We start from the raw sequence: 23,409 nt of genomic DNA on the forward strand, positions 1-23,409 counted from the left end.
TTCAGCTGGCCAACAGAGACTTCTCCTCCAGCACTGACGCCCCCCCAACTCCCCCAGCCAAGATCCCTATTCATACCCCCAAACCTCAACCGCCGCCTCCTCCTCCCGTCTTGACACCAACTCTGCTGCCACCCACACCCCCGAGCCTCTGGAAGATCTGCCATCTGAGTGCAGGTTGGGTTTTGCACCTGGGTCCAGCAACAGGGTCAGAGGCGCTGCGGGATTTGTAAACTTGTGATAAGAGATAAGCCCTGGGTCTCCTCCCGTCTGTTTGATTTTTATAGGTCTGCCTCTCCTCCGAGGATTACAACAAAATACCGGTGAGTGGATCTGCATCCCATCGATGTACTTTGTTCTACTAAACAACCAACAGCTTGGATTTAACGTCCGGCTACTACAAGAATGGGAAGAGGCAATAAAGACAACATATTTTCCATGCAATCATAAATGTGTGGATTGTAAGCCTGAAAAAAATTACTAAAGAAGACTCAACCTACTATGCAGAGCAGATTATTACTTTGCTTTTGATATGAATGCTTCTAATTCCACCAATAAATGGCTCAGTGAGTCACTTTGCTGCTTTTAGATTTTCTTAGGTCTTAAAATGACCAAAGGAATGGGTGAATGTGCTGACCATCCCTCTCTGTGGGCGTTGCACAGATTTTATATGGTGTCTCCAAACCCTGATGGGGGGTGGAAAACCTGATCGCAAGGCATCCCTGAGCTTGTAATTATTTAAGGAAATGAAAAACGTTTCCAAAAACTCTCCGCAACTGCTCCAGATCTCTCTGGGGTTTTGAAAGAGGTTCAAACGTGCCCTTGGCTTTGTTTTCTGGAGGTGCGCATTGTGTCCTTAAGGGCTGTGTTAAGTCCATTTGATAGTTGAATGACGCCATCACACGTCACTAAAATGTCTTGGCTGGAAATGGCTTTTAAAAATAGCTGCAGGGGGGTTGAGTTTCAGCCAGTAGATGCGATGTGATGTGATGTTTTGTCACTTGACTGTGAATTAAAGAAGCTGAGGGGTGTATGTGCACGTAGAGAGATTAAAATCACATAAACCCACAAGGTAATGTAAGAAGAAGATGCATATCCAAACACCAGGGAGGTTGTCAGAAATTTGTATTGCTTCCACTTTCCCCTGCCAGCTTGTTCTCATGAAGGCTGCAAATTGGGGAATATGAACAGATGATATGAATAATGCTGATGGCCTTCACTCTTACTGCAGCAGAATAACACCAGGGTGCATTGATCACCACAGCGTGTTTCTGTTTATGTTGACTCAGTGTGTGTCACCTAACAAAACAGAAACATGCGTCAAGGAGCTATACGTCTTTTAGGGCAGACATCTGTTTCGCTGGGTAATGTGGGTAATCCGAGGGTGCTGAAACTTGAACTTGAAAATGGAGCAGGGCCCCGTGCCGTCTGTTTGCATGTCACATTCAGGTCCCGTGGATTCACTTTCAGGGGCTGCTGATGACCGTCAGTGTTGACGAATACTGAGAAGTTGGTTGACATCTAAAACGAAAACACTCCTATCACTTGATCCTTAGCACAGATGATGATTCCATTCCTTTGAATAGGCAAATAAAGGCAGCATCATAGTTCAGGTTGTTGTATTTAAAACCCAATTTACCTTTACTTACATTTATTTTGTTTGTCTGCTTTCAATTTCTCTTTTTGCTTTGGGTTTTTTGGAGGAAGACAAGTTCACTCACATCACCTCTATCGCTTGAAAATATTCAAAAAGTACTCAAATGTTATGTTTGTGCTAACACCATATGGTTTTTCTTGGCCCTCCAGTCATGCCTCTGGGAACGCCTGCCCCACTAAACAAGCGGCAAAAGCTCTCTAAGATCATCACCGACCTCTCACACATCACTCAGGATGGTAAGTCTGACAGGAGCGCATATGAAAATGAAGTACATTTTTTATACGGTTGGGGTACCATGCTCAACACAGCTCAAGAATATACACATTTTGGTAAATGCCAGGTGAAAGTTACTGCATTCTTATAGTATGAACAGCTTTATTTCTGCAGTAAAATCCAAACAGCTATATTAATTAAGCATATATGTAAATGTTTTAGTTCTTTGGATATTTTTTTCTCATTAAATGTCAAAAAAGTGTGAAATAATGAAGGTAATGTAAATGTTAAAATTAAGTCACATTATAATTGCAGAGGAAGCACATGAACAAATATTGTAGAAATGCTTAAACAAGTAGTTTAAACATCTGTTAAATTACCTTATTGTCCTCTGTCTACTATATTGTTTTGTCATTTTCAAATGTTGAATCCATGTGTGTTGATGCCCCTCACCCAGAGTATGAGTCGGAGCCGGAGGCCTCTGAGTTCGACCTGGGGACAAAGATCAGGACTCCCAAAGACATCATGCTGGAGGAGCTGTCCCTAATGAAGAACCGAGGCTCCAAGATGTTCAGGATGAGGCAGAAGAGAGTGGAGAAGTTCATCTACGAGAACAACCCCGACGTCTTCAGCAGTGAGTCGATGGTGAGAGCCTGTAGTTGATGGAGGAAAAAAATACAAATGACTCTTCTGTAAACTCAAGGAACGTTTTTTCCTCAAAAGTTAACGATACCATGTGAATTACACACACAGACTGAAACAAGGTTAATGAGCACAGACAAATGAATGTGCTGTGGGGCATATGGTGGTTTATGTGGATCACATTTCTTTCAGGACAACCTCCAGAAGTTTGTTCCCTCTATGGGGGGTCAAATTGGAAGTGACATGATTAACCTCGGTGGGCATTTTGTGAGCAAGCAGACTGGACATGTGCACTATGGAGCGATGCAGATTGGAGGAGGAGGAGCCCCTGTGCCTCCTCCAAAGCCTGGAAGCAAAGGTGCAGGAGCAGGAGGAGCGGGAAGTGCAGGAGGAGCAGGAGGAGCAGGAGGTGGTGACCAAGGGAAAGATGGAAAAGGAGAAGGTGCTAGTGGGTGGTCTCCACTAAAAGGTTGGTTCCGCTTCTGTGGCCTTTGAGTTTAAATATATACTTACACAAAAACTACAGTGTGTTATAATATATAAATATAATATAGATATAATGTATTAATTTGTGAAGATTAAAAGATTTTATTTCACCTTTAGATGGAATCCAGCTAATTGTTTCCCCTTGTTTCCAGTCTTTGTGCTAAGCTACACTAACTGTCTGCTGGCTGTAACTTTTCTGACCCTTAATAACAATGATGAACACTTATTTACATAAATGATCCTCTAGCTTTGGATGTTTCCTCCGCAGGAGGTGGAAGTGATGATGCAACCAAGAGGCACCTTCATCTGAAGGCGTACATGTCGCCATGGGAGAAGGCCATGAAGGGTGATGAGATTCTGATAGCCACTCTCAAAGCGGGAATGCCCGGCCCGACTGAGCACAAGGATCTGCCCAAGTACAGAAGCTTCAACAGGTACTTTCACCCAGACCTGACTCCGTAGATGCTTTTGTGACGAAGAGGAGCTTTAAGAATCCTCTCACCTCTCTTTGCCAGGTTTGCCATGCCCTTCGGCGGCTTCGAGAAGGCCAACCAGTTTCTGAAATTCCAGCTGCCAGAATCCGAGGCGACCAAACCGGAGCCTGAACCCGCAGTGGTGTACCAACAAGACATCGGCTGCCGGCCTTCCTTCAACCGCACTCCTATTGGCTGGGTGGGCAGCAGCGAGCCCAGCAGCATTCACATGGAGAACGATGTTGTGCCCTTTGATGGAGAGACCGACGAGCTGTGAAAAGATATTCATACTGTGAATACACTCACTGTGCACACACAAATACACACACACGCAGGCATGAATGCATGCACACATGTTAGCATGCACACACATGATAGATGAGCTTACAGTTCACTGTTATATTGATGAATTTGAATCTCTCAATGTGGATATCTGAAAGCGTACAAGATGTATTTGGTTGTAGGGAAAAGAAACAAGTTTAGGTCTTACAGGGAGATGAAACATCAAACGTCTATTTATTAAGTTCACAAGTGGAGTCTAATAACTCTATAATTTGTCAGAAAAGTTTTTGTTCTCGGTGAGAAGTTGCAGATTTTGTTGATGAGGAAAGAATGAATCATGTATGAAGGATAGATTTATGCTATATTACTGCTGCGCATGCTGTCTCTATGTCAACTTGTTACGATATTTGTTTTTACCCAGTGCCTTTTTTGTTGTTAAGACTCTCTGATCTTTTGTTGGGCAATGAAAACGTTGATAACCTGTCGAATTCAGGATGCATGCATAGTCAGTTGCTCATTCATCAATCAACCATTTCTCCACAATAAATCATTTAAAATGAATAATGTAACACCATAAAAATAAACCATGTATCAATCCTCTTGCAGAGTGGTGCAGTGTCAGGAGAAATCATTGTGTGTGTGTGAAACTTCTTATTTAAATAAATGTTTGTTTGTCAAAGTTTCCCATATTTGCATGTACAGGTTCCAGCCCTTGTTTTCATGATATTGGTGCAAAAGTGTGTCTAGTTTGCCCGAAATGAAATACACTTATGTCATGACTTAATAACTCAAATATAAATAAAAGAAGTTGCCTGGTGTCGGTTAGCTCAGTTGATATATGTTTCATATCTTAGAAGTCGATTACATGTTTTAGAGGCTCTTCCAAGGACGTTATGTTTTGTTTGTTTGTTTGCGAGCAAGATAACAAAAAAAACTACTACACAGATTACCTCAAAATATGAAGGAAAATGTGTTAAATTTGGGTGAGGGTTCAGGAAATCTTTTTCACTTGGGTTAGGGTTAGAGTCTAAAGTCTAACCCTAGACTTGTGTTTATGAGTGTGAGCAGTTTGGTGCAGATCCAAATAAAAATCTGGATCCAGTGGAATTAAGAGCCATTTTTGTAAATCATGATCCTCGCATACTTCAAATATAAAAAAGGTATTAATATAATATGCATTATATCATATTAGATTATATTATATACAGTCTAGGTCCAGATTTTCCTGACAGAGGCTGTGTACCCACTCCGGCCCTGATGGGGGCGGTAGAGCTCTAATAAGAAGTTTTCCAGAGTGAAGCCATAGAAGAAGGATTGAGTCCCTTGGAAACCATCGTGATCATGTTGCTAAGATCCAAACACAGTCAGACAGATCAGCCTCCCAGTGACAGTGACATGAGCAACAGTCCGACATCAACAGGTACCTCTACACCTCAATTCATCCGTTAGCTTGAGTGGCTAACGTTAGCCAACTCTCGCCCGCCCGGTGTGGCCGGATTTGTTTCATAAAAACCCAGATTCAACGTGGATTTGCTCACTTTTTTTATAAAAACCAACTACGCCGAATTTCCCGTCAACAGTTTATGTTCGCTGTGTGAAGTTCAACGACCCGTTAAGTGTCACCGATTTACTTTGTCACTGAAGCAAACTTAAAAACTCACTGATTCTCAGGCGAGTTCTGGAGCTTTAAGCGCGAGCGTCCTTTTTCTAAGCGTGTTTATCGACTCTTGCTATCGACGGACTTCAGATATAAACTAACGTGAGACAGTGTCGGTCACAGTCAATCTAACAATGTGTGTTTCGTGTCTGTTCAGAGACAGCTGTGGACTACAGACTGCAACAGAGAGTTCAAGGTGTTTAAAGTTAGTCACTGGAATAATTTCAAACTTTCGTGGGTGTATTTATCTGCAGAGAGTTGATGTAGTGTTAAATATTACCTGAAACCAAGTGGAGTTGGGTTTTCGTTAGCTTGGACTGAGCTCTTTAAATGATAGGGAGCAGGTCCATGTTTCGCCAAAGACTTTTTGTCGTCTGAAGCCAAAACATCTCGATCGCCCCCTGGTGGCTGGCTGCAGTGCAGGTCGATAATCCCGCAGACTATAAGAGCGGTAAAGGTTTTTAAAGTTAGTTCAAGGAATACTGCAAAAGTTCGTAGGTGGAAACGATACAAAAAAGTTGCCCTAACCCAAAACTACTCTTCTTAGTTTCAGGTGATATTATAAACTAATGAAAACATGATCTATTTCCACATTCTGCAGATAAATGCACATTCTCCCACACGTTGGACCTTAGATTGGTCGGGTTCTCATTGATTTGACGAGTTAGGTCAACTTTACTTTACCATTAAGATCATTTACACCTATGAAAGTTTGTCACTATTCCAAGGACTAACTATACAAACCTTTGACGCTATGCTGCAGTATTTTTCCTCAAAGATGATTTACAGCTGAGACTAGAGATTGATCGAACGCGTGTAATGGTGGTACCTTGTACTTACCGCTGTTTCACACGGTGATCACGACTGCAAAGACTCCAGCTTCGTTTGTGTGTGTCTCAATCATTCTGTCTTATAGGTGCACTATAGCACAGTGATTTTACCTGATGAAGTCAAAGGCCCAGTCCTCACCCCTGCCATGGACAGAGATCCTTGTGTATTGGGTGCTTTCGTTAGGCTCACACCTCTACTCCTTCTACCAACTGCACACGTTCTCCAAAGGTAAGGCGCATGGTCAGATGTCAGTGTGACTGTTTAGTAATATGAGATAAAATAATACAGTGAATTTCTGTTTTGTATCTCAGAGCATGAAGCCGGATTAGCAAGAGAGTTCCAGCTGGAAAAAGGCCTACTTAAGGGTTTTAAAAGGGTAAGTCTCCTGATGTCACTGAAAATATTGTGTTTTAAGTTTTAATTTAAACTGTTTGTATCATAAAAACTGAAATGTTTCCAAAAGTTCTATTGTCTTTATTCATAGTCTTTTAAAATGTGGCATTAACACACTATTTAGAGTCTTCTCTCCAGGCTTCATGTGTGTTTTTAAAACTCGTTGTTTTTGTTCAGGACCCATCAGACTTTGAGTGGAGTTTCTGGACTGAATGGGCCAAGAAGTCTTTACTGTGGACTCTGACCGGTCACGGCATCATATCAAGATTCACCAGCATCTTTTACCCCAAGGTAGGAAGCAGCAGTTGAATATACTGTTGTTGTTGTTGTTGTTATGTGGGAGATATTTAAATCAAACACATTATTCATGCTTCTCTAACAGGTTAGGGTACCAGCGCTCACGATATACGGCCTCTTAGCAGCCAGCAGCGTGTTGGGGGTTAAAGGTGTGAGTGTGCTGCTGGTGCATCTGGGCCTGACCTTTTCGGTGGCCCAACTGCGAAAGCCCGCTCTGTCGTGGGGATGTAACCTGCTGCTGCTCTCCACCCTTCACATCCAACCACTTCAAGAGATCCAGGTGGGTTGCAGTCAGAGGATAAAACCGATTAGTTCAATAGTTTTTTTCAAAGTACAGTAAAGGACACTTTTAAAATGTGTTAATGCTCTTTGAATTTGAATCTGTCTGATCAGAGTCAAAAAACTCCATGAAGATATGACAAGTCACATAGGCTGTGCAGTCTGTTATTAAACCATGCAAATACAATACATTTACAGCCACCGTTAGTTTGTTTCAGATCCACTTCACTCACTCACTCACTCACTCACTCACTCACTCACTCACTCACAGTCAGTTCCAAACTTAAATTGTTAAGTAAATCTAGATCAAGCCGTAGTTGCACACACAAGAACAAAGTCTGTCTGGCACAAAAGTCACTTCACAGATAACTTCACCATTTCATTATCAGTAGGTGTCCTATTTGCAATGAACACAAGAGGGCGCAAGATACTAAAGGGGTGTGCAGGTCCATTATTCTCTGGCTGTGGAAGTTGAGTGGATTTTTTTGAAACAATACAAATCATCTTATTATTTCTAGTGTTCCCTGATGATGAGATGATGGGAAACAGCTCAGTACCTTCCTGCAAGAATTTGGAAATGAGAGAGAGCAAAAAGTCAAAATCAAGCATTTGCTGCAGCTACATGACAGAGAGTAAAAATACCTTTCATTTAACACAAGACAATGAATTACAGACCAAAAATATTTAAATTCAGTTTTAATCTGATTTTAGAAACTTGCTTCCATTCATTCTACACTGGATTCTTAATATGGAAACTGGCTCATAGTATTTCACCACTTTAAGGATGCTGTGACATGTATCCTCCTCTAAAGACATATTTTAACTGCACAGTTTGGACGAATCAAGTGTAGTGGCAGCAAGGTAACTCTGTTCCAGTTAGAGTTGAATCCAGAAATAGACCTGACAGACCTGTGCATGGTTTACAAAAACTACCTCTTCCCTTCTTGTGCTCTCACCGCCCACATACATGCAGCAGCACACAGCCGACTACCTGAGTTCAAGCACTACTTCGAAATCATCGATATTCCCATCGCTGCCAAGCAGAGCTCATTAAAAGTTGTATGGAGGATGTGTTCTTTAGTATTTGGAGGAGGTGAAGCTAAATTTAGTGCCAAAGTGTCACTATTTATAGAAGGATTCCTCAGAGATGTGTTAAAAATAATTGGCCTCTATGCTGTATTTCTCAGAGAGGCTGGTACAAGACTGAGGAGGAGTACTATCTGCTGCTCTTCAGCGTGGCTGTCTGTGGTCTGCGCTTCATCAGCTTCAGCCTGGAGCACTGCTGGTGCCCTGCAGGCCGCGGTGGAGTCGTGCAGCTCTGCTGGCTGTTTTCATACACTTTCTATCATCCCTTTTTCTACAATGGACCCATCATCACGTACAGAGACTACGTTGAGCAGGTGAGAGTGTTTTTCGTCTGGAGGAGCCTGAAGCTGATTGCTGCCTCTAAGTGGAAGTGATCTCAGGTCATGTTTTTTATAAACATTGCAGACGACACACGAGTGGAGGTTTGTTTTCAAACGGACAGATACTTTAATTTTCCTCATTTAAAGAGAAATAGCTCCCAATTATTTGGTTTGTTGTTACTTTTATAAAACTTTGAGGCTGGTGTTCACATCCATCTTTCAGAGTTAAATGTAGAATATGTAGCGTGTAAGATTTGTTCACAGAGCGAATGGTGATGAATAATTGTGATCCACTACAAATGAACAATAAGAACAATGCAGTGTGTTTTTTCCTTCGTCATACGCTGTTAAGTGAATCTGATGCAATTAAAAGGCAATGGAATGAAACATTGGTTTGAACATTGTTGGAAACATTTTGGATAATGTAGGTACACAAGCTAACAAAATGTTTGTTTAACATAGGTCTAGTTGTTTTTAGACATAATGAAGAATTGTTGCATATCATACTGTAATGTATGAAGTGTTTTGTATTGACGATGAAGATTCACCTAGCAGCCCTTAGCAACCTGCTCACTTTCCCCTCTTGCAGATGCGGAGACCTGCAGAGGAGAGTGACAGGGACGGATCTGCTTTGAGCTACTTGGTGCTCAGATCAGGACGGATCGTACTGTGGTGGTGCATCGCAGAATACATGATCCACGTTATGTACATGCACTCCATCCAATCTAATGAGACCTACTTAGAAATGATTCCTCCTTGGGCCTTGGGTAAGAATTTAGACTGTGGGTATTTTTAGCTCTCACGCGCAGCACAACATTGAGCTCCAGCTTTAATGTTTCCCTGCCACTTCAGACACACACACACACACACACACACAGAGAGAGAACATGTTTACACCATGCAGACTTTAAAAACATGTCTCCCTCACAGGATTTGGTTTCAGATGTGCTGGTAACTGATTTACTTATTGCCTTTGATTCAGCATTCAGTTTTTTTACTTGTGGATAGATTTGATTTGATTTTTGTTATTTATGTATTTACTTGCTTTTATAAAAAGCTCCTTTATGTCTTTGCAAGTTTTTGGAGATTTATTTAATTTATTCAAATCGCTGCTGTGGTCTATAAATAGTTGGATATTTGTGCAAAACTCTTCTTCCTTGGCTTCACAGGCGGTCTGGCCTTGGCCCTCGTCCAGTTCTTCTATGTGAAGTATCTGGTGCTCTTCGGCCTTCCATCCATGCTCGCCACTTTGGACAAACTAGTCCCCCCAAAGCTTCCATCTTGTGTCAGCATCATGCACAGTTTCACAGGGATGTGGAGGTAAGATCATACAGTGGAACCCATCACAAATGTAAATACAGTCTAACACTCATCTCACAGTCAGAATTCCTTAACACCTCAGTGGAAAAGCCAGAAATTCTGGAATCATTGAGGGAAAAGGTGCATTTATTGTGAAGTGCTTTAAATGAAGTGCTTTGGCAATCAGATTCTGGGCACAGTGAATTGTCTCATCTTCTGTTATTACTGGCAATCAGTAGAATACTTCACCTCCGCACCAGGAGCATTATAACTTTCTTTCAGACTCAAAGATAAAAGGGTTTGTTCATCTGGACTGATTCTGATGCTTTTAACCTTTTAATGTTTGTTGCAGCATTTCAAAAAGTGAACATTATAAAAATGAATGTCAAGATGATTTAAACATTTACCAACACAGTAAAAGACGATGCCTGGTTTCCACTGAAGGGGTCACAATTGTTCAAGTTAATGAACATGTACATTGCAGTGTTTGTGACACAAGGATAAAGCACCTTAAACACTTGAAACATAAAAAGAGTTTCCAGTAATAATTCAGCATAGTCAGGTGTTGTTTACAATAGCAACATTTTGTCCCAGATTTGTGTTTGCTGTTTAGTTTTGAGGTCCTCCGGGATGCACATCACTTCTGGACAATGAAAAAGACTTGTGGCTCACATGCTGCTCTCAGCATCCAGTTTATTAGATCGACTAGTGAAAGCTATTGCAGTCCTACAATAAACCCTAAAGCCATAAAGATTCATATATTCTGTTTGTGTTTCAGCTGTATGATAATTGTGTGGTAGTTTGTGGTTGTTGATCTGTGTTTGTTGTAGTGGCAGGTGTTTCTATTATTCTGGCCACCTATTTATTTCCATGAGGGTAGGCTAAATTACAGAAACATCGCTCTGTATAATAAAATACAGAAAAATAGCACCACAAACTGCAGCCTTCGGAATTGATCATTTGGAAATAATAAAGTTTATGTATCCGTGGGTACAAAAGGCTTTAGGAAAGGCATAAGGCAATAAATCAATTAGAGTATGTGAATTGAATTTGAATCTACACAGCTTTAAGCATCTTAACAAAAATGGATTGTTATAATCTTTATGAAGGATTTATAGCAGGACTGGATTAGATTCAGCTAGTTGTATCTATTTGATCGGCAAATTAATGTATAAAAGTTTCAGTGGAAAATGTAATTAAATGGGATATAATACTCAGGATAGAATATAAATACTATGATGAAACTAACAGGCTCGTGCGTACTGTGAAGTGGAGGTGCAGGCTGTAAAAACACACTTCCTGTAGACGAGCTCGATCATCGTGCTGACACTGATGCACTCCAATCCAGCCCGTGTGTGCTGAGCTGGCCGATGTTGACAACATTGATGGAATGCATAAAGCTGTCCACTGACATCATTGACCAAACCGTTCCAGTTTACAGCCTGAGGGGGGGAAAAAAACAAAAACACAGGTTTTCTAATCTTCTTAATGACAAAGAGCAATCACACAAACACACATGCACCATACACACTAGAACCCCAGAGCTCAGGTGTGCTGTATTATGTAAATGACCTTTTTCTTTTTATTCCCAGGCACTTTGACGAGGGGCTGTATCGATGGCTCATCAGGTAAGAGCCACTTCATGAGCAGTGGACAGTCTAATTCAAATGTTAATGTGTAGAAAAGAAATTATGTTATCTAAATCAAATAATGTCTGTCTGTATGTATATATAACTAAATTTGTATTGATTTATTTATATAATTTTATATCTATAATAATGGCCACTGTGGCTCATAAGGTAGAAAGGGTCTTCTACTCACCAGAAGGTTGGTGGTTCGATCCTCGGCTCCTCCAGTCTGCGTGTCATAGTGTCTTTGAGCAAGACTCTGAACCACTGCTGTTCAGACAGTGTGTGAATAATGTGTGATAGAGAAAAGTGCCGTATGAATGTATGTGTGAAATCATTCTTATTTTAATGTTTGGAACAGCATGTGTTTAATCTTATTGTATCTGTGTAGGAGCCATTTTTGGCTGCCTGGCGAAGTCTTATGAAATGTTTATAAATATATAAATAGTAAATTGTCAATTAAATGTAAATTATCCAGGCCTTCTGTCTTCTGAAATCTTTATATCTTTGCTCGATACTAGGATTGCCAAGTTTGGGAAATTTTATCTTACAAGTGGCCATTTAATATCTATTCATTTCTACAGTTTCATGTCTATATAGATCTGGAGATAGATATAAATTATATTTTTGGAATAGCACATGTAATCATCTTGTATCTGTTATTTACTGCACACTTGTTGTAAACAGCTCATTTCCTGTTGGGCATTGAATTTGCTGAATATTCTTTAAAAACAAAAGGTGCCATTCTCCAGCTGCCTGCCCGCATGTGTCGTCATAATGGACAAGGATGCCACATTTGCATGGAGGCTTTCTCATGATTATGAGGTTGCATGTTGTTGGTGAACAGTTCTTCTGTTGTGTTGCTGCTCCTGCACCCTGGAGAAATGCCTCCTTGTTTAATATGTGCATCTGTAATGGGCGCATTATGTGTCTGCTCACTTGTAGTTTGGACAACGCACATTATTGGTTTGTCTGCTTTTAATGATGCACACTCGGCTGAATGCAGCCCATCGAGAGTTTATGGTCCACTTGCTAGACGCTGGTTGCTATGTCGAGGCAACGCTGCAGTTGCACGGTTGTCAGAAAATACTGTGATATTCTGAGAAAATGTTCCTTGTCTTGGCTATTGTTTGCTAATTAGTGTGTGTCTGTGTGTGTGTGTGTGTAAGTGTTCTGTTATTTGGCAGATATGATGGTGTACGTGTGTATCTGCCTTTCAAATCCTGAAGATGAATTTAGAGGGAAATATGGTGTCCGAGTGGCTGCACATAATTTGCTTAAGATCCAAGAATTTAAATTGCAAATTAAAGTTTCTATTTTAATCTGTGGTCATTGGAAATTGTTTTCTCCGGTTTAATGGTATCACTTGCAATTATCATACTGCAGATGCAAAGTGACACCCATGACACAATGCCCCGCCGTTCCTTCTGCTGAAAAGAGCTTTTAAAGAGGTTTTAATGCAGTTCTGAAATTCTGTAGAAATTGTCTGAAGAGGGCTAGATGAGCGTGTAGGTGTTAAATGATGTGCTCCGCATGACTCACTGACACCACGTCTCTCTGGGCAGCTAAGTGGCTCATTCTTCACCATTCCATTACGTTTTTACTGCCTGTGCACCACCACAGTGGCTCTCAGGTCCCTGTTTCACACGCATATACAATTATTGCACAACAAAAGAGCTTTTGCTGGTTTCTGGTTATTGAAGCTGCATATGAGGAGGAGCGTTTGATCCCTACGAAATGTTAGCTGTTTTGAGTAAGTGGGGGTATGGAGGTGGTCGAGTTGAGCAAGTTCAGCTTTCAGTTTTTGTTCTGTTTGGCGTTAAAGCATGAAAACTCAAAGATCAAGTCAACTCTGTCTCTGCAAAAGCTCTGGAACCAACAATAATCGATGCTAGACCGGCTAAAGCCTGATACATACATTCATGCATATCCATTAATTACTGTGTTGTGCCAGTGCATCCTTAGGAACAACTACATCTTCTTTCTGTTTTACATGTATACAATTTGGAAAAATGAATAAACATATATGGCCTGGATAGAAAAGGGAAAGATACACCAACAAGGACAAAAATCCATTAAAGATTAAATTGTCACACATTGTGCATCATCAGTATAAACAAAATCAATACTGAGAATCACACAGTTCATACTGATCCTGTATGTTGCTGTCTGCACCCTCTGTTCACTGTAGTCAGGTGTTGATTATTCAGGTTTTAATGTATATCTCCGAATCATCATATTTTGATTAACATCTGTTTGGAATATATCTGCATCTAAATGATGGATAGATGCTGAGAATGTTTAGATATTCTCTCTTAACACTGGTACCTCTCCATCTGTCTCTGCGCCTACAGATCTTTCATCCTCTCACGTGGCCAGGCTGGCCACTCTATTTAAGGCTCTGAAAATGCTGGCTCATCTTTCTGGAACATTGATTAGCAACAGGGTGGCTGAGATAATTAGTTCCCAGCTCAGCAACATGAGATGGATTGTAATATGTTTGTTGCTAATGTGTTGGACTCATGTAGCATGTTTAGACTCCCGGTTCCTCAGGGAAGGGCAAGCGTCTCACAATATCCGAGACCATTTCTCTTCCCGGCAGCAGCCACATTTACTGATTACTGAGATTTATTAATCACATCAAGTGAAGGAGGGCACAGAGTTACGAAAAAAGATTTTATGAAAACATATGAAATTCTAAACAGCTGTCTATGCTCAGTTAATAAGCCAAAATATTGAAATCAGCAACGAACGAACAATGTGTTGACGGTTTGGTTCAAATTCCAGGAATCTTTTTGAATCATTACCCAGTTGAAGGATTATTACAGCCAATTTGGCAGGATCAGTTTGAGTGCTTCTATTTTTACCCTGGACATCAGAGCAACGTTTATTTGATTAAAAATCAATGAGCATGAAATGATCATTTCTATGACAGGAGTTCTTTGAAACCCATTGGTACATTGTACTGTCATTTCCAGTCCTATGCAATTTCTCATTTGCAGCTGTCTTGACTTTCCTTGCTCTTTTTTTCCTAAACAGTCATAATAATGTATTTATTGTAATAGAGTCGGTACTTATTAAGTTCTTGTGATATACTCATGTTTCAGATACATCTATGTGCCTTTGGGAGGTTCACGACACGGCTCTCTTTATAAAATCGTATCCACCGGCCTCGCCTTTGGTTTCGTCTGCGTCTGGCACGGTGGCCGGGACTACCTACAGTACTGGGCCCTGATGAACTGGGCTGGAGTTCTGGTGGAAAACGGATTCAAGTCTTTCTTTGCCTCGTCCTCTATTCACTCCATTGTTGTAAGTTTGAAACCCAAGTGTTTTCATCAGGCAGAACAGCGGGCTGAAAGAGATTAAAGTTGCATATTGATTTAATTCCCTGATCACTCTATTGATCGGTTTAGATGTGTGGAAATAAATGGGTCATGTAATTTGATTAAATGAGAGATATTGCCCAGAGCTGCTACAGCATGTACCGATAAGTGTTGTGTTCTGTCACATTGAATTTGGGATCGGAAATTATACGATTCTACGGACACCAATGACTTTACTGATTATGTTAACTGGTCCGGATCAATTTTCTGGGAGGTGAAGCAGTGAGTTCTCAGCATCAACACAGCTGATGTCTCACACATTTTCTTCATAAAATTGGGATTTTGTTCTCTTAAAATAACGGCATTATTCTTGAAATCTCTGATTTTCTTTTTCTTCAATATGGTCCCAATAAATAAGAGGCAATGGATTTATTCAGGTTATTCTTTGTTCTTTTTTGGCCTGTAGCCTAGAGAGAAGGTTCATATTCCCAAAATAGTAATAAGATATGATGACTGTGTAATCATTCCAGTTTATGTTCAAACAGGTTTATTGTACTTTGATGTTTTTTGCTTCTCAGACATAGAACGAACTTCTCCTTCAATCTAACTATTTATTTACTGATTTCCCAGGAGCAACATTTCTCTCCAGCGATGAAAAGGCGCTCCATCGCTTTCCTCTCTGCCTTCTCCACTGCAATGCTCATCCTCTCTAATCTGGTGTTCCTTGGGGGGATACACGTTGGCAGAATCTTCTGGAAGCGTGTCGTCATTCAAGGTAAGTTGCCCTCCAAGGCGCTCACTCCATACGATTTGTGTGTGCCTTCATTTTGTGGGATTGTTTCAGCTGGCTTTTTGTAATTGTGTTACTAGTGTGGGTCATCAGTCATTTAGCTGAATTGTGGGACATCATAGATTTCTCCTCCAGTGATGGCAGCTAAAGAGAGTTTGTCTAAAGCAGCAGAGAGGCTTAATAAATTAATAAAATGTATTACACTGATTAAAAATGCATCTTCATGCATCTGCATCGGGAAACTCTTCCTAATAGTGAGACAGCAGGTTATTAAAGTAAGATGGCACATGATGAGTCACCTGAGCTGCACTCAGATCAGTGCTGATACATCATTTTATAATTCCTATAATTTATTATAAGGAACTGTCAGCTCATGCTCAAATATAATTCAGAGTTTACTCATTTTTAAAGCAGCAATTAAAGATTTTGTGGAAACACATTATCTCATTAAGTTGCTACTTGTGTCACATTTTCCTCGTCAGAAACAGAGGGTATTCAGTTTTTATTTGAAGTTGTCTCTGGCCCAGTATTCAATCTTCCTGTAGCTGTTCACCGACTCCTGAGGGACGTTTCTGGCTCTTTAGCTGCTAAATGCTCCGCTATGGTCACCAGCTACTCGCTAACTTAATCTGCTGTTCAGGTGGAGTACAGGGGGTTCATCGATTCTATTGTATAGCTGCATGCTGCTGAAACCATGGTTGAGTAGAGCCCTGAGACCAGAAGACGATTTGTAGGGGGATGAGGTGGATGCCAGACACAGTCGGACTGACCATTAACAGCACAGGGAGAAATCCTACCCACACCAATGACCATTAAAACATCCATAAAGATGTTACTGTCTTCGGCAGCAGACCATCACTCCCTATATAATTTAATTAATTGCTGACTGCATGAGACTAGACCAAAACATTACATTTGCTGACCATGAAATAAAAACAGTAGTCCAGTTTTTTGTTAGCTATTACTGTTGGATATTTGTTCTGCTTTAAATTAGACAAATATCACATCTCCCGACTCGGATTCTTTCCTTGTGGTTTCTGGGAGGAGAAGCAGAGAAGTGGTTCTGTTGTGACCACTGAGAAAAAGTATGAACTATAAAATCTGAACACTGCAAAACCAAAGTTAGCTCCATTATGACTAACTGACTGAGAGGAAAACAACAGTTCCAGCAGCTGAAGAGTGGTTCTGCCACAGATCACGTGAACAGCCTCCAGCTTCTGTCTCATTTTAAACTTCAAACTCTTGTAATTTCCTCCTAATGATCTGTTGTGAAACGTCTAAATTGGGATTTTGGATGATGTTGTGGAGTCAGTGTAAAAAACAGCAACTCTTAATATTTCATCATAACAAAAGTCTGTGTTCACTCCCTTCAAGATAAAGCTGCTTTCTGACATGCACATGAACACATTTGCGAGTCAGTTCCTCCGGATATTTTGCTTCACATTTTTCTGCCAGCCCCCTAATAACAAGTGAGCCCATAAGAGAACACGGAGGGGAAATGTGTAGGTGTGTTGATAACGTTTCTAACACAGGACGGACGCGATACTGGAAAAGTCTAAAAGAATCTCATCTCAGGATGAAATCATGTCAGGGGCCAGTGACGCTGCGGAAAACAAAAACACCTCATTGGAATTCATACATGATGTCCGGCTGTTCTACCCAGATGCCGCTCCTCATCTGAACGCTCTGGGGATTTACCTGTTGTTGTGAAAAACATCGGAAGATTATTTCCTGCTCCATTTTTCATATGTGAAATGCAAACTCTAGAAAATGTGCAGACCTCATTTTCCAGTCGCAGAGTTCATGTCTGGAAACTGCTTTGATTTTTTTTTTTAACTTGTTGCTAATCTCACTCCTTCACTGTATTCTGTCTTCAGATGAGTATATTCTCTTTAGATGTCTTTATGTGACAAATCTGAGCCCGAGCCTCCTGACAGAAACCCTTCTCCGGTCTCCAATTGAGTTTTATAGTGACAGTAATCATTTGTTGGAAGCCTGGCAGGCTCACAGCAAATGGTGCGTTCACATCATCTTCTGACCTCTTTCTCACACATAATACTGTAGACTGCGTAAATAACTTAAGAGAGACCTAAAAAAGAATAGCAGGGTGTTTGAAAAGACCATCTCTGTTGTGAATAATTCAGAGCGAGAAGCACAAACCAAACAGAGAATCTCAGTTTGCTTTCATGGTGATTCACTCGGACCATTAAAGCACTAAAAATAGCGACTGAACGCGTCAGTGCGAGATTTAAATTGACCATTGAACAAACCACTTCGTAATTTTGCAGCTTTAAGTGACTTCTTGGTTTTTTTTTGTACTTTTAAATTTAGATATGGATCCTCCAGAAAAGCCCAAAGCCGTGCAGTAAAGCACCGAGGGGAAGTCGCGGTTCACTTCATTAACATGGAATCAATTCCTTTAAATCAGCCTGTCTGGCCTTTTTAGTGCAGGCAGCAGAGTAATTGCAATCTGACCTCTGGTGAAATGTATAAGAAGTAACTCCTATTCATAGCATGTGTTTAAAGTTGTGTGTGTTTATTGAGGATGTATAAAGTCTCTCACATACAGTCACAGTGCTGAGTTGTCTCAGTATTAATTTAATAACTTATCATCACATTATATTTTAATGGCTGCAGTGAAACCAGGTCGACTGTTGTGGACTAGTGATGTCGTGGGGTGAGGTTTTCCAGAGGTGTGGGGTTAGCTCACCTGTGAGGTCAGAGCTGCTGATTCGCAGCAGCACCCCGTCATCATTTGGTTTCATAGTTCAGCGTTTTGTTGGTGACAAAAATATAAAAGTTAAAAAAGCTGAAGCTGTGGCAGTATCTAGTTTTGTCGATGTGGGTAATGTCGATAACTTAAATTATGCATTTGGTAGAAAATGGAAGTTTCTGAAACTTTGAAGTCGCTGTCTATCTTTCCTAACATGACCCTGTTATCTAATTAATCAAATGTTATTTAAAACTTGTTTTGTCTCAAATCTATTTGTGATCAATCAATACTTTTACTTTTATATGAACTTAGAAAGTGCACCTGATGATCTGCTGGAGTTCTCATTTCCACTCTGTTAGTTTGCTGACAGCAAGTCAGATGACTTGTGCTGTGAGAGGATATATTTCACACTGAGGGTGTTAATGAGATGCACATACCTGCAAAGACTGGGACACTGGGACGTCTTGGCACAGCGGCGATGTTTGCTCGTGGTGCGCGCTGAGCCTTGAATGAAGAGTTTACACGTCAGTAAATGCTAAATATTCCATAAGTGTGCTTGAAAAATTTTCAAATAATGTGAGATTGAATTAACATTTATAATTCACTAAAATTGACTGAAAACATCATTAAGGCTTTTTAAGGACAAATGCAAAAGAAGAATTATGGACTTTAACTTGCAGGGAAAAATACTTACCATCATAATATATCTTTGTGACCCAGAGCCCAGGTACCCTTCCTCTTCTGCAGGCTGGAAACTGACAGTACAGCTGAGCATAAAGCAGCCTGTGTGCGTGCGTGTGTGCATGTGTGTGTGTGTGTCTGTGGCTGTGTGTGTGAATTACATTTTGACATGAATAGAAAAGAATAGACCATTCAACAGCATTGTGGGTGCAGGTGCAGGTTACGGAGATAATCTGGAGGCGAGCCAGTCGGGGGGGTGCAGACAGCTGTTCTTACCTGCCTGCTGGACCCTTCAAGACGCAGCTATAAATAGAAAAACCATAGCCCAACACAATACAGCAGAGAGCTGACCAGACGATTCCTCTTTGTTTCCTCTCTGTCCTGTGAAAGAATGCAAGGCTCCGTTCGTAGCAGTCACCATGTAACTTCAGTATTTATAAAGAATATCATATAAAGTTATCAGAATTGTGGATACTTTGTGTAAATCTAAATATTCCCTGTGAACAGACGTGTTAATCACTTGTCTTTTAATCTCAGGCTGGTCTACGATGGCCCCACCAATGCTCGCCTTCCTCTACTGCTTCGCTCACATTGGACTCGAGTGGACTTCTCACCCGCCATGAGTCACCTTGACTTTGAATCGCAGCGAGAGCGTCCGAGCTACCGGACAAACCCGAGCGACCCGCTGAGTCCGGTGCCTCGCTCTCACCACCCGTGCGTCTCCGTGGTGAATCTGGCTCGTGGCCACAGAACTCGTCCAAACCTGGCTGAGGTGCAGCAGAGCAGCTGCTTCCCACAACCTGCAGGACCAAGAGAAAATCCTTCTATGTCACTGAGGCTCAGAGGATCAGTGTTGATTCTTTCCAAGAGGAGAGTTTCCTGTTCTTCATGGAAAATGTAGGCGTTAATTAGACGTGGAACACTGAGTGTGATGCAGTCGTTACTATATTTAAGTCACATCTTGGCTGTGTTGAGGTGTTTTCTACCAAACGAGCTGCACTGATTCACTGTTATTCTAAGAAACAGTACAGGAGAATATGGACCTGGAATCAGTCCTGGTTAAATGACTGATAAGATATTGCTCAGTGGTGCGGTGAGGTGCATAAATGCTGATTTCATGTTTACTGTCGTCCTGTAGTTTGCCGCAATGTATTCGGAGGTTGAGGAGACAGAACACAGCAGCTGATCAGTGTCAGTATTTCTCTGTCGACATTAATATAAGAAGATCGTGCTCAAAAGCTTCAGAGCTTTTTAATTATCGCAGTCACACTGGAATACAGAGGAGAAGCACATTTTGGAGCAAGGATTAAAAAAAAGATTCCAAGCTGTACTTTTTTTGCTGATGTGTAATAAATAAATGTATGTTGTCTCCGCTGCACATTTCGTATATTTCCTGAGAGGATTTCTATGAAACTTGGTGAACGATTTGGATGTGGGCCAACCAAGAACCCATTAAGTTCTCCCTCCATTTTTTTTTTTAATTTTCCTGAGAATAATTAATGGACCTTGATGAAAACAATCAGGCACATTGAGGGGACCGAAATTTATGAGTGTCTGCAATTTAGTGCAGTTTGATGTTGTGAGCCCGATTGAGTGCCTCTCTAGTAAAATTATGAGTAAATAATTAATAACAAGTCCAAAGACATTAGAATCACCAAAATATGGAGGTGTGTTGTTGAATATGAGAGTTAAAAATTCAGTGAAATTGACTTAAGAAATTATATTTTCATTGTCAGTGGATCCGGATAAACAGGCACAACTTTATTTACTTTTTTTACCACAGCGAGATAGAGCGTTATCTTTGGCAGAAGTATGCAGCCTCTAGTTTTAATAATCAGTAACTTCTTTAAGTTATTTTTATGCAAAATGTGCAGATTCCTTCTCAGGAAAATGCCATTTTCAAGCGTTTTGGATCATTTGGATTGAAATCTATTCTATCATTTTAAAGAGAAAATAACCAGTAGATTGATAGACAACAGTAATCTGGTGAACACTGTCTATAGATATGAGGATCAGTAGCATGGCCTGATGGGAGAAAAATCTTTGTAATTTCAGAGTATTAGCATCTGACATTTACATCCAAGACATAATCTCATTTGTAAGAGACTAATTTCTCAGCTTTCGTTTTAAATGTATATGTTTTTTGGAATTATTTGGAAGCTGCTTTAAAAAACTTATTTGTCCAGTTTGTCTTTTGAGCTGAAAGTTGCAGAAACAATTTGATCCTCTTACTATTCACTGTGCACAATAAGCTTCAGGCTATGCATGAGTGAATTTTAAGTCAGGGGCCATCGGCGAAACTCCTTCATTGACTTAAAAAACTCATGTTGCCTCTGGTTCTCTGCTTGTTTATTGTTCTGCTGCAGCAATTGATTGTTCCCAAGGTTTCTCAAGTTTCTCCATCACTGATCCGTCTCACCTGCACGAGCAGTGGTGAGTCAACAGTCTTATAAAACAAGCTGTTTGTCAATAAATAATAAGTACGGTTTAATGTGGAGTCTCTTGTTCTGCTGCCATTAGCTGATTTCTGTCCTGGGGATTATCACATCGGTGACACTAAGGAGGATCAATGTAAACTCGGGTCAGCGAGGAATCCTCTTAAATGAGAATAAAACTGTGGTTTATCCGACGTAAGATGATCAGCAGGAGAAAACACCTGCTGACAAACACTTTCTCGGAGCCGATAGCTGACGAAGCTGAAACGCAGATGCCGTCAATCCTCACAAGTCCGAACAGACAAAAACGTTAGCATACAAAATGTTTATTATGAAGAGCACAGTATGTCACAGTTCATTACAAAGAGTTCCCGTTGTGCTTGTACGTTTCTCATCACGTGACATGTGACCGCGGAGGCACGTGCATATTACAGAAACCACTCATCAGATCCAAAGTGCTCGGCTTCAACAATCATTGCAAGGTGATCTGTGCATATAGAGTCCAACAGTCCGAGACCACTTTTACCTTCCCCATTCATCCCTGTGTACAATATATGTGTATAAATACCACTTATAGTGATGAACCGCTAATGTGGATCAAAAAGCTCTGGACAGAATCATTCCAACAAAAGTGTGTTATTTGTACAAAGTTTGTAAACTGCCACTGTGTGTGTGTGTGTGTGTGTGTGTGTGTAGAGAATATCTCATCTCGATCAATGAGACGACCACAGCACAGCTTCTATTATTTTAGTTTGAATCAGTAACATATTTGTTTCTTAACATTATATTCATGTAGGTTTTTATCTGCATGAGAAATAAACAAAAAAATGTTATATGATCATCTGCTTATAGTGATCGCTCTCTCTCTCTCTCTGTCTCTCTCTGACTCTCTCTCTGTCTCTCTCTCTCTCTCTCTGACTCTCTCTCTCACACATATTGCTCTCAATGCCCTTATTTCTGAATTTTAGAGGGCACCTACATCCTGTTGCAGTAGTTGATACTGTGTGTATATATATATATCTATATATTGTGGTTTTATAATTAGGCAGCTATGGAGAGCTGACCACAAAAATATTTCTGTTTTCAAATCATTCCAAAGAAGAGATTTAGATATGTCACACTGCTTTTCTGTAAGTGGGGCGATATTATGAAGGCACAGTGTTGCATGCTTCTAGAATAAAAGGTGATGGCTTTAATATTGTCAGTGACGTGTTTGTGCAGTAATGTAAAAGTCCTTTTCACTTTTCTAGATAGTTCCTCACGGTCTGGACTTTTGTTTGTAAATGTTACTGCACAGTTCGACATATTGCTTTCAATGACCTTCTTCCTGAATTTTAGAGTCAACCTACATCCTAATTCATTAGTTAATTTACTAAGATATTTCCCTTTAACTGCTTTATGTTTGTTGCAAAATTCAAATTTTTATCTGGAACAGATTTGATTATTTTAAGGAATTTCTTTATGAAAATAATTTGATCTGGTTTAGTTCCTGCTGGAAACTAAAAACGTAAAGAATTAGATTTAGAAGAAAATTACAAAATGTACATTTAAATAGAACCAATCACAGAATTAAATAAGTTAAAAATATAATTACAAATATCAACTATGTCATTCATATGTGTCATAGATAAAGTGAAACAGCATTTCATTGTTCAACTCCATGATCGCAACTGCACAGACTCGACCCCAAATGACTCCAAGCTTTTTGAATTCTGATCGACTCGGTGTAGTCGTAAGATAACAAACTGATTTTTTATCATTTTCAAGGTGCTCTGTGCTGAACTCAGAGTTCTGTCAGTCTCAGTCATAAGTGGAACAGTGAAGTGATCATGTAATAATAATGTTAAATCTCCCTGCAACCCAAACCAATCCTCCTCACTTTTGTGATGACATGCCCGTTTATTTTTAGTAGGATGAATTTTTGATG

General features: G+C 40.4%; 2 protein-coding genes across 2 annotated transcripts; both read left to right on the forward strand.

Annotated features, from left to right (window-relative positions):
- Window positions 1–110: 110 nt before the first annotated feature.
- On the forward strand, window positions 111–4,357 carry myoz1a (myozenin 1a). The gene is made up of 6 exons (XM_069538905.1): window positions 111–320; window positions 1,804–1,890; window positions 2,325–2,512; window positions 2,702–2,978; window positions 3,264–3,429; window positions 3,511–4,357. Exons 2-6 carry the CDS (start codon window positions 1,806–1,808, stop codon window positions 3,743–3,745), a joined length of 951 nt encoding a protein of 316 aa, XP_069395006.1. The 5' UTR covers window positions 111–320; window positions 1,804–1,805; the 3' UTR covers window positions 3,746–4,357.
- A 656-nt stretch (window positions 4,358–5,013) lies between these two features.
- Window positions 5,014–20,414, forward strand: hhat (hedgehog acyltransferase). Its single transcript, XM_020087376.2, has 12 exons — window positions 5,014–5,170; window positions 6,324–6,466; window positions 6,550–6,614; window positions 6,809–6,922; window positions 7,014–7,208; window positions 8,395–8,607; window positions 9,203–9,380; window positions 9,783–9,933; window positions 11,505–11,540; window positions 14,648–14,849; window positions 15,494–15,638; window positions 19,585–20,414. The coding sequence occupies exons 2-12, from the start codon at window positions 6,352–6,354 to the stop codon at window positions 19,668–19,670; spliced, it is 1,500 nt and encodes a 499-aa protein (XP_019942935.2). The 5' UTR covers window positions 5,014–5,170; window positions 6,324–6,351; the 3' UTR covers window positions 19,671–20,414.
- Window positions 20,415–23,409: the final 2,995 nt, after the last annotated feature.

The sequence above is a fragment of the Paralichthys olivaceus genome, chromosome 14, assembly GCF_024713975.1.
Source record: "Paralichthys olivaceus isolate ysfri-2021 chromosome 14, ASM2471397v2, whole genome shotgun sequence".
Classification (NCBI taxonomy): Eukaryota; Metazoa; Chordata; class Actinopteri; order Pleuronectiformes; family Paralichthyidae; genus Paralichthys; species Paralichthys olivaceus.